Source organism: Drosophila novamexicana, unplaced genomic scaffold (genome assembly GCF_003285875.2).
Source record: "Drosophila novamexicana strain 15010-1031.04,08,12 unplaced genomic scaffold, DnovRS2.1 tig00000387-arrow-pilon, whole genome shotgun sequence".
Taxonomy (NCBI): domain Eukaryota; kingdom Metazoa; phylum Arthropoda; class Insecta; order Diptera; family Drosophilidae; genus Drosophila; species Drosophila novamexicana.
Window position 1 is genome coordinate 4,320,001 of NW_020824800.1, and position 15,758 is coordinate 4,335,758.

The 15,758-nt window shown below is 38.9% G+C and overlaps 1 protein-coding gene and 1 long non-coding RNA gene across 4 annotated transcripts in view; both read right to left on the minus strand.

Moving 5' to 3' along the window:
• LOC115760279 overlaps nucleotides 1–15,758 on the minus strand; it is a 96,653-nt gene that overhangs the window by 25,010 nt on the left and 55,885 nt on the right. The gene's annotated exons all lie outside the window — the stretch shown is intronic.
• Nucleotides 1,537–3,380, minus strand: LOC115760275 (casein kinase I). The gene has a single exon (XM_030701546.1). The coding sequence runs from the start codon at nucleotides 3,170–3,172 to the stop codon at nucleotides 2,021–2,023; it is 1,152 nt and encodes a 383-aa protein (XP_030557406.1). The 5' UTR covers nucleotides 3,173–3,380; the 3' UTR covers nucleotides 1,537–2,020.

Genomic DNA, 15,758 nt, shown 5'->3' on the forward strand with positions numbered 1-15,758 from the left:
TCGTTTGTAATTTGTATTTTTAATATTTTATAATATTGTTTAATATCAGTTTTGAGCATAACTCGAAAATTCCCCATTCCCAATAAAAATTGATAAAAACAGTCATTTTAAAATATGAAGCTTGGGCTTGAGTATGTGTACAAATTTGGCTGTCATATTGATGCACTGAAATTTTCATATAGATCGGACTTTACGCTCCGAAGTTAATCAAGAATGTGTGTGTGTGCATATTTACAGGGTATCTCCCAACCGTGCACTGCCGACTAAAACAGTTTTGCTTTTTGTTTTTGCTATTGCTGTTTATCAACTGTTTGTCGCTTCAACTGGCAGGCGGGCGGTCGCTCAAGACGACACTTAATTATGTTTTGCGTTCGCAGCGGCAGGACCAAGTTTTTCCAAGTGCAAGAAAAATTGCTGGAAAATGTCAAAATGATTTCCGCCCGTTGTTCAAAGCCGGGCATCATAAATTATTGAAATTGCCCGTCTGTCATAGCCATAGTTGCCTGTTTCACTGTATTGTGTTTGAGTTTTCTGCAATGCTTAAGCTTTATTTCTCTTTTATGTTTTTCTTTCTTTCTTTCTTTTTTTTTTTTGCTATTTAATTTGGCAGCAGGTGCGACACGGCGACCCCGTCTTTAACAGAACTAAGCAGCGCAGTCAAGTCAGAAAAACTTTTCCACTTACTTTTCCCAGGCAGAGCGAAAAACAAAAAAAAAAAACCGAAAAACATTTCTCTTCTTTTATTTTTTTATGCTCTGCCGTGCTATCCACTGCGGTTGCAGCTAAACTATTTGCCAGTGTATTGTGTGGAAGTTGGGTTTGCTGGGGGTCATGGCTGCTATAAAATTTATTTTGTTTTCGCATAACTTGCAAGTGTTTTTTCACCTGTTCTGCGCTCGCTCTCTGCGTGTGTGCTTGTGTGTGTGTGTGTGTGCCTGCCACTCAATAAATAACTAGCGAAAATAAACCCCACCTCAACTGCAAAAACTTGGTATAGTCTTTGGAATGCTTTCCACTGATGCTGGCAGCAAGTCGCGTTTACATGACAATTTGACAGCTGCTTTTTTGATGAGGTTCACAAAGTTCTAGACAAAGCAACTTTTAACTAAAGTACATCATATGAAGTCTTCCAACGAATTATTTTTAGTTAGTTGCAACCTAATACCTGATGAAAATAATATAAACTTTCTAAATAACTCTGTCAACTATAAATTAATATTTATTTGCTTACGCAAAATATTGAGAAATTTGTAATGCGTGGAAAATATCTCCAGAAAGCATATATATTGTATATATATATACATATATATTTTCCTGATTAGCTTCAAATGCCAAGTCGATAAAGCTGTGCTCATGAAACTTTGCATAAATACGTCATTTTGTTGCAGGCCAGATCGGATCTCTATATCATTAAGCTGCAGTGGTAATATAAAAAACTTTTTCTATTTGAAAAATTTCATTTTCGATCTACACTAAACAGGAGCAAAAATTTAATTAAATTATATTACAAAAAATTTTGTTTTATTTTGACATATTGTTCCGAGTTGCGCGAACTTTATGTTTGAGAATTTCTATGTAGATGGCATTTTTTTTATTTATAACAAAAGTTTTTATTCAAAAGCTCTACGTCTAGTTTTTGATCCGTTCGACTTTCACATATTTATGTCTAGCTGCAGCAAAAAGTCATATAGTGCAAAGCTTTTGGGGTCTAGGCAGCTTGAGAGTATAAACTATTTTGGTAAAAAATATATAGGTTGAACTGTTGCTGATTAAGAATTTTGAAAGCTCCGTGGAAATAGAGCAGCGTCTTTCAATGCGTTACATTTTTCGTGAACCTCAGCAAGGGTATCAAAAAATACACACCGAATATTACAAAAAAAAAAGAAGGGCAAATGCAAACGCAAATAAAACGCAGTGAGACGAACTCTAAACATTGAACAATTTAACATGAAACTATGCAAATCGATCTCTTAAATAATTTGGAATAGATTTTTTTTTCAATTATCCGAGCGGACGCTGATCACTTCAGCTGCTTATCATCATGATGCTTGTTGATCTTGATTCCATCGCCAATGTCTAAACGAGTGCGGTTCTGTTCGGTGCGGCTGCGTCGAAGACGCTTCAGTTCCAACTCGACAAGCTGCTGATCGCGACGATTGCGTTCACGGTCACGATCACGGTCGCGGTCGCGGTCGCGATCACGATCGCGATCACGTTCACGATCCTTTTGCTGCTGATGCAAGTGACTCCAATCGTACACATGATCAAAATGATGATTGAGCGTGCGGAAAAGTAGACGAAATAGTTGGCGTAGATAGACATAGTCGGGCTCATCCTGGAAGCGCAGATTGCGTGTATATTTCATGAACAGTGCAAATTCAACGGGCCACGATTTGCATATCTCATCGATGCACATGCTCCGCTTCATCTCGAGTATTTTCTCATATTTCTGCTGCTTATTGGGCGCCACAATGCCCTGCCAGGGCAGCTTGCCCATGTTGAAGTACATGATGCAATAGCTGAGCGACTCCAAGTCATCGCGACGGGACTGCTCGATGCCGCGCTGGGCATTGATTGAGGCATAGCGTGCGGTGCCTGTCAGATTGCGATCCTCACGATAGGGTATATGCTGGCAGCGTTCCGGATCCTGATAGCGCTTGGCCAGACCGAAATCAATCATATACAGCTTATTGCAGTTCCTGCCCAAACCCATCAGAAAGTTATCCGGCTTGACATCACGATGTATGAAGCTATGCTGATGCACGCACTCGAGTCGCATCAGCAGCTGATCGCTGAGCATGAGGACCGTCTTCAGCGAGAAGTGGCGCTTGCACATGTTGAACAGATCCTCCAGCGAGGGACCCAGCAGCTCCATGACCAACGCATTGAAGCGCTTCTCGCTGCCGTAGTGCAAGAGGGCGGGTAGTCCGGCATGTGGCCCGATCTGTTCGTAGACCTTCGCCTCGTAGCGCAACAAAGGATATTTGACATCGATCGCCTCTATCTTGACGGCCACATCTTTGCCGTCCTGCGTGTTAATGCCCTGATAGATTTCACCAAACGATCCGCTGCCAATCGACTTGAGCAACCGATACTTGCCGCCGACAATGCGATTCTCCAGGGCTAGATTCGATAGGTTAACGCGACCGGATGGCACCGGCTTTGTAGCCATTGCAGATGATATTATCGTTCACTTCCACAGCTTGTGATTTGTGGAATTATATATTGTTAAAACTGTTCTACTGTTGCCCGGTCATTGATTGAGGCGATCAATTTTAAATAGTTGAGCACGGAATCCGTGATGGATACCTACTGGAAATGCTTGTTAAAAACGTTCTTTACTTAATAAATCTAAAAATCTAAATGAACAGAACGTGTGTATGTATATACATCTCAAATGCCTGCTTTATAAATTCTGAATCGTGAGCACGACAATTTCATTTCCACAGTCAACTATTATGCAAACCAGATTTTGTTTAGGGTCAACTTCAAAAAGTTAGTTCAAATGTTTGCGAAAACGCAATCACAAGAAACTTTAAATGCTAATTTTTAGGAAGCTCTTGTCAAAGTTCATGTTACAATCAACGTGCTACAATTAACAGGTAAGAGTTGCGTGTGGTTTTGTTCATTCTCTTGTCCTGTAAGCTTTATATATTAATGTAAATTTTTAAAATTCTGGCAATCCTACAACGATATTCAAATGCATAATCCTGCAATATGTGCTCAATTTTGCAAGGTGGCATCACTTTGTATGCCAATTGAAGCTATAGAAATCGTATATATTAAGGCGAGATGGCAACGCTGCAATTTTACCTCTCTGCCAAATATTTATTAGGTAGCTAAGCTGTCTGGTAAATCTGTATATGACTGTATATTACGCACAAGCTGAGAATACATATTCAATTTTGACAATATATCAAATTAATTAATACCTAAAAACAATTCGTATAATTAAAAAATGCTTTTGACATATTATTATAAATTTAGAAAATAATTTAATAATTGCGCTATTTGCCGTTAAGCTTGAATGCACCAATAAACTGGGCTACAAAAAGCTGGGGGGATGAGTGAAATTGAAGCGACAATAAAATAAATAATTAATGAACAAGCACAGCGAAAAAAATAGCATTTATAAAGCCGCTTATGTGCTTTAATCATGAACATAGCCATGATGATGATAATAAAACTGATGCTGAGGCTGTTGTTGCTTTTATAGCTCTCTCTCTCACTCTCACTCACACTCTGTCTTTATTAAGTGCTGCAGCCGTTGCAGTAGGACAATGCCAACAAAGAACAAAGCTCCTTAACTTCTGGTGTGCGTGTGTGTGCGTGTGTACGTGTGTACAGGTGCATTAAATGCTATTAAAAGCATTGCTGCCTGGCCCGCCCCATGCCTCCCGCCACCAGCTTCAACGTCCAAGCACCTTTCACTTGGCAACGTCCATTGTTAATAATTTTGAAACAAAAGGCCACACTAAAACAATAACTAAGCACGCAGTAAGTAGTAAGTAAGTAGATGACAATGCCATGGGCGGGACTGAGGGCGGGGCTGAGGGCGGTCAACTGGCCAAAGTCAGTTGCGTATACACACAAAAGTACTTTGGTCAAACCATAGAAATAGACATAAAAACAGAATGGAGGGAAAAAAAACACAATAACGTTCTCTCGTCGAGAGCATCTGAACAGAAGATACCCTGTACCCAGCCTCCAGCTTCTGTAACAAATATGATCATAAGCAAACAATACTTAGGCCATACAAAATGCATTTTAAGATATGTTAAAACAAAAAATCAGGAATTAGGAGAATATTTTTTAAATAACTTGAGAAGCAAAGTAGATTTTCAAAAACTGAATAATATGTATATTCCCTATGCGAAGCTTATTAATTGATTAAAAACGAGGAAGCTCACTAAACTCGTCTGAAAATCGATGTTAAAGTAATTCCATACCATGGAAATCAAAATTTGGCATTCTAGGTGTGAGATGTTGTTTTACTTTATAATACCCCTATGTTACCCATTTACAATGAGTGCAGGGTATTAAGGAAAAAACAAACAAACAAAAAGAAAATAGAAGTAACAGCAAAATAGAAGCAGCAGCTGAAGAAGAAAATGACGATGAGGCAGCAAATAAAATAAAACAAATATAATGAGATTTTGTGCGGCAGCCAAACGGGCCAAGCCAAACACAACCATTGCATACTTATCAGCGCGGGCAAGGCACGAAGGGCGCGCAGCAAAATGGCGGCTGCCGCTATCTCTTGCTGTCTGCGTGCGTGTGTGTGTGTGTGTGTGTGTATGCGCACACAACTAAATTTATTTTAGTTTTAACTATTTGCCCGGCACAAACGACAAGCGCGACAGCAGCTCTAAGTGTGTTTGTGTGTGTGGCATTAAGTATTTGACATTTACAAACAACAGAAAGCGACTCACACACACACACACACACACACACACAAGCACACACACATGCACATACTTATTTTCACTTTTCACAAGCAGAAAGCAGCCGCGCACAAAGGATATTATAAATTACATACTCTGTTATTTTCCTTTTTATTTTCTCTAGTGCTTTTTTCTCTGTTTTATTTTCATTGCCATTGGCAAAAAATAAGTTTTGCAGCCTTGTGCATGTATGTGCAATGTGTGTGTGTGTGTGTGTGTGTCTATTGGTGTGTTGTTATCTTTGTTGTTGTTGTTTTACACTAGTTTCAATTTGGTGTCGTCTAAGGCCCTTGTTATTGTAATTGTAGCAGTTTATGTTCTTTGCTATGCAAACTTAATTCCATTTCGCTGTTTATGTGCTTGAAGCCAAGTGCTTATGTACTTGTTAAACTTAAATATGGCCCAATACAGGGTGTTGTTCAATGTAAATTCACCATTCGTTTTGGCAGCAGTGAATTTGTATGCACATTGTTATGCAGATTGTACATTGATTTTGGCTTTATTAAATCAAAATTGCTGCCTATTAGACATTGTTGAACATTGTATTTTGCATATACAGGGTGTTGCAAGCGTAGCAAAACTTTCAGTGCACAGTAATATCTAACTACAGGGTGCTACATATAGTTTGTTTCTATTACCGCTATGCTTGACTAGCCCTGCAGTTGTCCTTTTAATTTCTTTACGTACAGGGTGTTTCGTACCAAAATTTAATTGTTGTGTATAGAACATGCACGGATGAATGATTGAAGGTGTAAATAACGCTTTCAATGAACTTTCATAACGATTACCTTACGGCCTTTTGGATAAAACATAATTAGTTTTGAACAATTATTTTCCACCCATTTTTCACCCTCTTTTTTTACAACAGCTAGGCTAATGTAAAACACTCTTTTTAGCCAACATTCAGTCCGTTTTTCAGTCGGGCAATAAGCTGTTTAATATAACGGCTTAATTAGCTTAGCATTGGTAAATTATTTTAAGTATTTTGAAGTCTTATCTCTTACTTTGTCAGACTGTCAACTGTGGCACCCTGTTTATGGCAATCAAAGAAACAGCAGCAACAAAAACAACAAGCAGCAGGAGCAGGCAGCAGGCGGCAGGCGGCAAGAGCAGGCAGCAGCATCGTCAAGCACGAAAAAGTGGTCACCCCACACAGTCAAAAGTCTGCACGTCTGGACGCTTGGGATAAAGGGACGGACATTATTGCTGCTGTCGACGTCGCAGTCGTTGAGAGCGTCGCTGCTGCGGCTGGTGATGATGCTGCTGCTGCTGCTGCTGCTGCTGCTGCTGCTGCTGCTGCTGGTAGCAGCGACTGACTGTACCCAGCGTACTACGCAAACAACTCGCACACATACACAGCCGCACACACACACACACGCACAGAATGCTAGTGAGAGGCAAAGTTTGTGTGTGACAGAGAAAGAGTGAGAGAGGTATATATGGGAGAGCAGAGAGCAGCATTTAATATGTATAGATGTACATATGGCGGCATATGGCAACATTCCACGCGCTCACGCAGCAGCAGCCGCAGCCGCAGCCGCGCAGCCTGCAGAGCTGGCGGCAGCGGCAAAAGTTTGAAGTTTCTGTTGACGTTGGCAGGCAGTAAAATTTCATACATTTTGGCAGCGCCACCCCAGGAGCAAGGAGTAGTAACACCCCGTGACCTCCCTTGGCCCATGTCAGTAAATCTTTTTTTTTTTTGTCGGCGGGGTGGTTTGTGTGTGTGTCCCTGCCGCAGAAGCGGCAGCGGCAGTGGCAGCGGCAGCGGCTGCGATGTTGCCGGGACTATAAAAATGGATTTTTATTATGCTGCTGCCGCTGCTGCCGTTCTGCTGCTGCTGCTGTGCTTCTTCTTCATATCCCTGTTTTTGTTATCTCTGTGGCAGAGTTTTACTCTCACCTTGGATGGAGGTAAAAGCAGAGATGCTGTTTGCCAACTTTCTCTCAGCCCGTATATATATATATAATGGTTAGAATCGAAAGCGCTTTTTGCGCAAAGCTTTGAGCAAAAGTTAGGCCTGGCCATTGCAAAGCTTTTGGCTGCTGCGTGTAAGCGAGATAGCGCTATTTAGAAAGTTACATTTGATTAAATAATTAAAGAAAATATGGCATACAAATAACAAAGCTAGTTTAAAGCTAGTTTCAATGCGGTCAGAGCGCAGCTGGGCTAGATTAACAGTTAAATTATGCATAGAAAGGAGAGAGAGGGCACGTATTGTGACTGGGACTAAGAGCATGTCCTTCAGAATGAATTATTTGCACATGTGTAGCCGCATATCAGGCTTAGTACTTCAAATTAAATTTTAAGCTGTTTTAAATTTTCGATCTATATTGAAATTAAAAGCAAGCAAACATTGAATTATCCAGGCAAATGAGAAAAAAAAACTCACTCAAGAAAGCTTTTATCAGCAAAAGTAACTCAAAATCGAAAGCCGGCAGCAACAGTCTGCTCGCGTGTGTGTGTGTGTGTGCGCGCACTCAAATACACACACATATTTAGATATATATACACTGCTTATATATAAGCAACTATGTAATAAAAAGAGGCAGCAGCAGGCCAAGCCGGGAGCTTGGCAATGCCACCCCCAAAAACAGGACAGAACTGGGATTAAGTCGCTGCTGCGAGCAGCGCAGCTCATACACGAGTGTGTCGGATGCTGTATGTACGTACATATATACATGTGTCTGTGTGTGAGTGTATTTTGTATTATTTTGTTGTTGCTTTTGCCATTTTGTACATAAATCACAAGCAGCTAACTGAGAGCTGAGAGCTGCCGCTGCTCCGGATGCTGCCGCTGCGCGCGCGTTTGCAGCTGCTGCGGCGACTGAGGCTGCGGCTGCTGCTGCTGCTTTTACACTTGTGTGCGTGTGCCGCCATTTGGAATTTTTCGAAATTGGGGTTCGCTACAACAAACGCAATTCGTAGTAGACGTTTAGGCGTCAACTAGTGCGCTTGGTGCTGCGCTTACACACGTAACCACGCTCAGCGATCCACGTTTGCCACGGCTACTAACTGATCCTGCTGCTGCTAATACACACACACACATATATAGCCGCGCACACAAACATACATACAGACACTCACACTTGTAGTTGACAAATGGCAGGCAGGCAGGCAAAACAAAAGAAAGCAAAATCAGAACAACGCCAGAGACAACGCGACACTCGACACTGGACCAAGTAAAAACTGCACACAAACTTCTGCCCTGGAGCAAACATTAAGATAGAGGAGCTTGTAAGGCACAAAGCATGAGACCAGACAGAGCGACACACACACACACACACACATACACACACCCACACGCACACAACTCCAAAAACTTAAAAACGACTCGGACCATAATCAATTTTAATTAGGCAACCAAAGCCGACAGCTACACAATTTTTTGCAAACAGCGAGCTGGAAAAATCCCAGATATAAAAGAAAGATAAAGAAAAGCAGTAAATCGATCAAAAGTGAAACAGTGTGTAATCAAAAAACAAAAAACAAAATAAATGCCATAATAATTTTAAACATAAAAAGTGTCAACAACTAAAGCCGCAATCACTTAACAGAGCTTAAATAAATTAGTAAAATTTTAAATCAGAAAAATATATAATCAAAAACTTAACGAACGTTTCGTTGAAAGTGCGCGTCGTAACGCCAATTGGGTATGTACTTGATGTTGTAATGGAATATACTACGTCTACTATATGTCTGTCAAATTTTTGGTGTTGTCATTGTTGTTGTTCTTGTTGTTGTTCTTGTTGTTGTTGTTCAATAAATATCATCAGCTTGATTGTTATAATAAATAATAATAATTAATGACAAGTTTATAAAGTGAGTATGAATTGTAATACATCTTATAGCATATGAATATATTAGATATATATATATATCCGACTAACTTTAAGTTGTATAACCTTTGTTTCTCGATTTGAGTTTAAATATAATTTAGGGTTTTTGAATTTAAATAAATTTTTAAAATTTTTTTATATCATATTTTGAGCTAGTTTTATAAGTGAATATTATATAAAATCGTACAATAATTGAGAAATTGTTTTATACATAATATAAGCTTTAATTTTAGAAAATTCTGAGTTTTTAATTTCCTAATAAATGTAAGATTTAATTAAATTTGAAGGGAATAAGAAATATTTCTTAACTTCTCAGCAAAATTTATTAAGTATTAACTTATCTCTTGCTTACATAAAATATGCAAATATTTCCCAAATTTCATCTTAAAAGATCTACAAAATTTGATAGATATTTAGATTCCAGTTAATTACTTGAATTATGAGACTGGTACCGAATGCTGAATTGGCTCGAATATCTAGTCAGAAAATTGTATAGAATTTATAGGATTAAAATAGCTTCAAGAGTATATATCTTACTTAAATAAATAACTATATACATAAATTAAAATTAAATAAGTAACGAACAAAGACAATCTAGATATCTAATTAATTGATGGCTCGCTCTTTATGAAGAATTCGTTTGGGGTTGCGAACATTTCGCAAACAATTCCCACTAATAAATAAGTTAGAGAGTTGCCTTGGGGCCTTTGTGTGAGTTACCAAATTTTGCAGGCTCTAAGTGTTGGTGTGTGGCTCTGCGTGGGCGTGTGGCTGACAACTACAACTACAATTACTCACACACAGGCTGACTCAGTGCTGACACTCATGAGTCTCTCTGGACAGCATCGGCATCGCCTGCTGCTGTATATGTGTCCGTGTCCGTGTCCGTGTGCCTGTGCCTGTGTTGGTTGATGGCGGGTGCCGTCGTAAAATCGAGTTCATCGTGAATTCGGAACGAACAGCGAACCCTGCGAATCTCAAGCACAGACAAGGAGCAGGCAGGCGAGTGTCATGCGTCGTACGCGATGTCAAGGACCGCACCCAAAAATACTCGTAATATTTTTTTTCCTTCCATTTTTCTTTTTTGTGTGCTAAGGCTGCGGCTGAGGTGCCGGAGGGGCGCAGAGGATGCTTTTAGATGATTTGTAGAAGCAGCTTTTGGGTGTGTACATATGCGAGCATTAATGGCAGGTTGTTGTCCTTGTTGTTGTTGTTGTTGTTCGGTGCGCGAAAGGATATAACATATTTGTGCTGCTCGTTTGTCCTTACCCAAGCTTTGCTGTACGGTGTGCAAATTTTGCATAAAATATATAAAAAATACATATACGTGCTCTGCATAAAGAGCGTTGCAAATATTCTTTTCAAGTTGGTCCGTTCTCTATCTCTTACGCTTGGCTGGCGTTGAAAATTTGCTTGCTGCGCTTTTTATTTACTTTTCTTTTAAATTTTTCTTTTACTTTGAGTTTGTTCGCGTTGCTTTGGGCTTTGTTTGCAGGCAGCTTAATTTTTACTTTACTGATAAAGACATTTTCCATTGCAGTTTTTTGAAACTTGGAAGTTTGACGCAAGTAAATTGAGTTTGCGTCTTTAAGCTGAAAACTTAGCCACAAGTAAATTGAGTTTGAGTTTTTCTATTACAAAGATATTCTTCACTGACTTGATATGCGCTTTAGTAAAATGAAATTATATTATATTATAAAAAAAAAACTAAATAAAATGCATAATTTGGGCTTATAGAATGCAGAGTATAGTATAATTGGTATATTATAGTATAGCATAGTATAGAATAGTAATAGTAGTACGATAGTTTGGTATAAAATAGTAGAGTATAGTAAAGAATGGTACAGTAAAGGATAGTATAGGTAAGTATAGAATACTACAGTATAGTGTTAGCTAGTATAGGATAGTATAGTAAAGTATAGTATGGGATAGTATAGGATAGTATAGGTTAGTGTAGAATATTATAGTAGAGTGTTGGATAGTATACTAAAGTATAGTATGGGATAGTTTATTATAGTATAGCATAGTAATATAAAGTATAGAAATTTAGAGTTTAGTAAAGTATGGGATAGTATAGTATAGTATTATAGTCTAGTATAGTATAGTATAGACTAGTATAGTATAGTATAGTATAGTATAGCATAGTATAGTATAGCATAGTATAGTATACTACAGTATAGTATGGGATAGTTTTGTATAGGATAGTATAGGATTGAAGTATAGTAAAGTATAGTATAGAATGGTATAGTATACTAAAAGTAAATTATTGTATAGAATAGAACAGTTGAACTTATCGAATAGTTTACTAGAGAGTATAGTTTGGAGTAATGTCAACAGCTTACTCTAGAGAACAATTTTTAAAAAATATAATAAATCAAATGGGCCTAAAACTTAAAGTTGTTTAACCAACATTTAAGCGAAAAAAAATACATTTATATTTTGTGGCCAAGGCATCAGAATACAGACAACAAGCGAACAAGCGTTTTATCTAAAAGTTTAAATCATTTAAAGGATATTCAACCTTAAAAGTCTTAACTACTTTAATAACAGCAGCTAGCAGAGAACTGAAGAGCAGCTCTTTCCCTTCGTTTCTTTAACAGCAAATTAAACAAGCAAACGACTGCAGCAGCCGTGACACCTAACGGTAGGACATTACCTCAGCTTGGAAAGGGGGAAAAATCTATAAAAAAAAAAAAAAAATAGAAGAGGTGCTACGACCTCTAACACTTTCATCTTCCTTGCGTGCAAACAAACTGTCGCTCGTTGTCCTTTGCTTTGCTTTGCCCTTTCTCTCTCGTTATCTCTATCCCTCTCACTCCCTCACTCTCTCTCTCTAGTTAAGTCTGTGGCAATATGGCGAAGCGTGGAAACCATTGACATTAAAATCATGTTTAAGTGCTCATATGACAGCAATGCGACTGCAGAGCAACAACAGCAGCAGCAGCTAATTGCCAGCCATTGAGACAGTTTTGCATTGGGGGATATACGAGACCGGGGTCTAGACTGCGAACAGGACACCATTTGCATGTCTGTGTCAACGTGTATCTGTGTGTGTGTGAGTGCGTGCATACATAAACGCCACAAGAGAACAGGCATAAAAATTTCTATGCCACAGCAGCAGTCAGCAAAGCAAAACAAAATAAGCTCAAGCAATATGAGTGCACTGAGAAAAAGTATATTGCATTTGTAATATGATAAGATGTTCTATAGAACGGCTAGTTGTGAAAATTAGTTGTTAGGATATTTATTTCGAGCTACAGTTAAGGATTTGTGATTTATATCGATATAAAATATAGACGATAATATGGAGACTCTTAGAATAGTCATCTACACTCAAGATGTCTTACTTTAAACCCAAGACTGAAACAATCTTCTCTTTATTAGAATATAGAGCGGTCTAAGAGTCCAATAAAAGGCTTTATCGTATAGATCAAAGATGCTTCAATAATAAATAAATAATAAGATAACCCTGTAGAAATTTCGCTTAAGGTTTAACTGAAATACGTGAAGAATGTTGAAGCTCGTGAATGCAGTTTGTTCAAAGTATATAAAAAAGTACGAATTTTCCATCCAAATACTCATTTAACGACCTTCTATAGAGCTATATGATATAGTATATGATATAGTAGCCAGATGTTCAAAAGATTTCCCTCATATATAAGGAGCTTGTTAGTACTTGGATATGCCAAGATTTAGTTAGTATATTTCGAAATACAAGAAAGTTATTATTTGAGCGATTATTTGCAATATATCTTTATGTTATAGTAGTCCGGACCCGGAAAGACGTAGCCCTATTGAGAAGGCCTATTGAATAGGCTTGAAATATAGTGAACCTTGTGCCCTAACCTACTTATAAGGTCCACTATTCTTATAGTAGAATTTCCATTCCGAAATAGTTCGGGGGTTAAATTTATTTAGATTTCCTTTAGCTATGTTTTGTTTGCAGTGTATTTTTACTCGGGGTTTGTTTTTTGCATATGCCTTATGCACACTTTGACTTTGATTCTGGCGGCTTGCCACAAGTTTATGATGTGACGCGTCATTTGCCCAGTCGAGATACTTTTAGCTAGATATTTGAGAGATGCATATTATTTTTATAGCTCAGTGTATGATGTGGTTGACTGTGTGTGTGTGTGCGAATGCATGCTCATTGAAGCGTTGTGCATCTGACAATCGATTAAAAGGCGACTGACACAAGCATTTTAAATAGCAACAGCTAAAATCAATAGACGCTTCTGAGAGCAGCCGCTTGGGCACTCAGCTGTTATTTCAGTTTAGTTTTTTTTTTTTTGGCATGAGCCAAGACTCAGTTGACAGCTGCCGAGTTGATGCAATTTTCATGAACGGCTCTGTGAAACGTTTCCTGGCATTTTCCTATTGTTATTGTGTCCTTTTGGGGCGCCAATTCGCTCTACCCAAAAAGGGAAAAGTGAAAAAATCCAATCCAATGCAGCCGCCTATGTTGGTCGGGCGCAAATGTGTGTCACGGGCCACGAGCTGCTGGGCTGACGGACTGGCAGTCTGACGGTCTGTACTCATTCTACTTTAGGGGCCTCTATTCAATTGGCAGTTGTTGTCAGTTTGTTGGCTGTTCGTTCGATCAGCTGCTGTCGCTGCTGACAACAATGCGCATTATACTTTTGTTTTGGTGCCTCCGCCCCGCAATACTCTCCGCACATCTGACTTCACTGACTCGCTCTAGTGTGCACATTTTCCAGATGCGCTCTGATTTGTGTGTTTTTGTGTGTTTTTACTATTGATCGAAAAGCAGCAGTTGTCGTCCATAATTTAATATATGTGCCTAGCTGCCTTTATAATTTAATCAACTGTATTAAACTTATAGTTCTCCATACTACAGAGATTATATAGTTATTGGCTGACTCTAGATGCTGGGTATCTTGTACTTTGAACATAGATGCTGTTTTGTTTTGTACTTCAAACTTATCTTTTTTTATCCAATATATTTGGATACTAAAAAAAAAGTATATATGCGGCAGTTCAATGATGTAATAGCCTTGTGAAGATTTTCATTTAAATCCAGCCCAACACTTCATTAAAATTAAGAACAAGTAAGAGGTTCTAGTCGGGAGCTCCCGACTAGGGGATACCGTGAACCCTCTTCCTTCAACATCAAATGCATATATATATTCTGTTTTATAAGCTATATGTCAAGTTTGGTGACTCTAGCTCTTGTTAACCAAAATCGCCCAAAAAAACAGGATATCGATATCAATTTTTATCGATTGCTTGGAAACAGAGTAAGTTATTGATTATCGGAAACAAACTCGATCTGCGCAGGCACTACGAGCACCTATATCACAAATTTCAGTCTCTAGCTCTAATAGGTTCTGAGATCCTTGCGTTCATACATAGGACGAACGGACAGACAGACATACGGACATGGCTAGATCGACTCGGCTATTGGTGCTGATCAAGAATATATATACTTTATGGGGTCGGAGAAGCTTCCATCTGCTTGTTACATACATTTGGATTTTGCACAAATACAATATACCCTTATACCCATTTTTAATGGGTTCAGGGTATATAAATGTTTAAACTAACTAAATTGATTTTGATTGATATACTAATATTATGATTAGACGTAGCAACAAAAATATAATAGTAGAATAATTTAACAGATTTCCATCTTATATATGCCATAACAAAAAACGAACCCTTTTTTGTAACCTTATATAACAATTATGCGTATCTGCACTGAAGAATCGACATAACATTACAAAGGAACATAAAAGAAACTATATAATAACTGTTGAAGTTGAAGAAACCATCAAGATCTTAAAGTCTATGGATGACATGCAGCATTCGATGTTGACGAACCGTTAGTGCAGTTCAGCTGCTGGGCCGAGGCCAGGACACCCTCTCGTCCTGCGGCGTGCGAAGGGTATAAAATCAGAGTTCCATTGATAAAAACGCGCGCACATAAACAGGATATAAAAATGCATTTGCAACGCCATAAACGCCAGCAACAATAAAGGCAAAGGGGACACACACCAAATACACACACACACACAATCATAAAATCAGCAAGGATAACAATAACTAGGAGCAGCGGGCGCTCTCGTTGCGTATGTCCTAAGCCAATGCATGTTTGAATCAAATTTTGCTTCTCTTCTAGTTTTTTTTTTTTTTTTGGCAAGCAGCTGCCCGGCCGCATAGCCCAAAGCCTAAGCCAAATGAGACCAAAAACCGGATTTCGGCTCTGGGCGAGGGAGAGCGTTGCTGCTGCTGATCCTGTTACCGTGCGCCGAGATCAACCCCTAAAAGGTGGGATCGCAACTACTTAAGGCTCTGCCCGGGCTGAGAGTTTTGTAGCGTTGCGCGTTCAACAATTCGAGCAGTACGATCGCGGCGCTGGCAAGGAACGGAGCTCCCCGCAAAAGGACCAATACGTAAATTGTGCCACAACAAAACAAAAATAAAAATGTTCCCAAGTGCTGCTTGAAACCGGTTCGA